The sequence below is a fragment of the Penaeus monodon genome, chromosome 25 (genome assembly GCF_015228065.2).
Source record: "Penaeus monodon isolate SGIC_2016 chromosome 25, NSTDA_Pmon_1, whole genome shotgun sequence".
In the NCBI taxonomy this organism is placed as follows: domain Eukaryota; kingdom Metazoa; phylum Arthropoda; class Malacostraca; order Decapoda; family Penaeidae; genus Penaeus; species Penaeus monodon.
In genome coordinates this window covers 10202436-10202760 of record NC_051410.1, presented here as the reverse complement: position 1 = coordinate 10202760, position 325 = coordinate 10202436, and the positions used below count along the sequence as shown (strand labels likewise).

At 58.2% G+C, this 325-nt stretch overlaps 1 protein-coding gene across 1 annotated transcript in view; it reads right to left on the bottom strand.

Annotated features, from left to right (window-relative positions):
• Nucleotides 1-325, bottom strand: part of LOC119589522 (glucose dehydrogenase [FAD, quinone]-like) — a 9711-nt gene that overhangs the window by 7196 nt on the left and 2190 nt on the right. Inside the window, exon 2 of the mRNA XM_037938123.1 lies at nt 29-234. Within this exon, the coding sequence (XP_037794051.1) occupies nt 29-234 (206 nt within the window). The remainder of the gene's footprint in view (nt 1-28; nt 235-325) is intronic.

The window sequence follows — 325 nt, the reverse complement described above, 5'->3', positions numbered from 1 at the left end:
TCAACATCTGGGCAGAATAACAACACACCTGACCGTCATAATTCTTCAGAGCGTTCCTCTGCCGCTCCGTGGCGTAATCCCAATTGTTGTTGCCCCGAAGGTACCCAAGCCCTTCGAGGCCAGGTACGTAGCTCTCTAAGGGCGGCGTCCCTCCGGCCTCCAGCACCAGCACTCGCCACCAGCTGACTTCGGCGAGTCTCGCGGCCAACACACTTCCGGCCGTGCCCCCGCCCACTGCCGAGTGCTCGTGTGAGTGACGTGAAAGTTGAAAGTCGATTGTATGTACTAATGCATGGAGGGAGAGGTAGTGGTTGGGAGAGAAGGC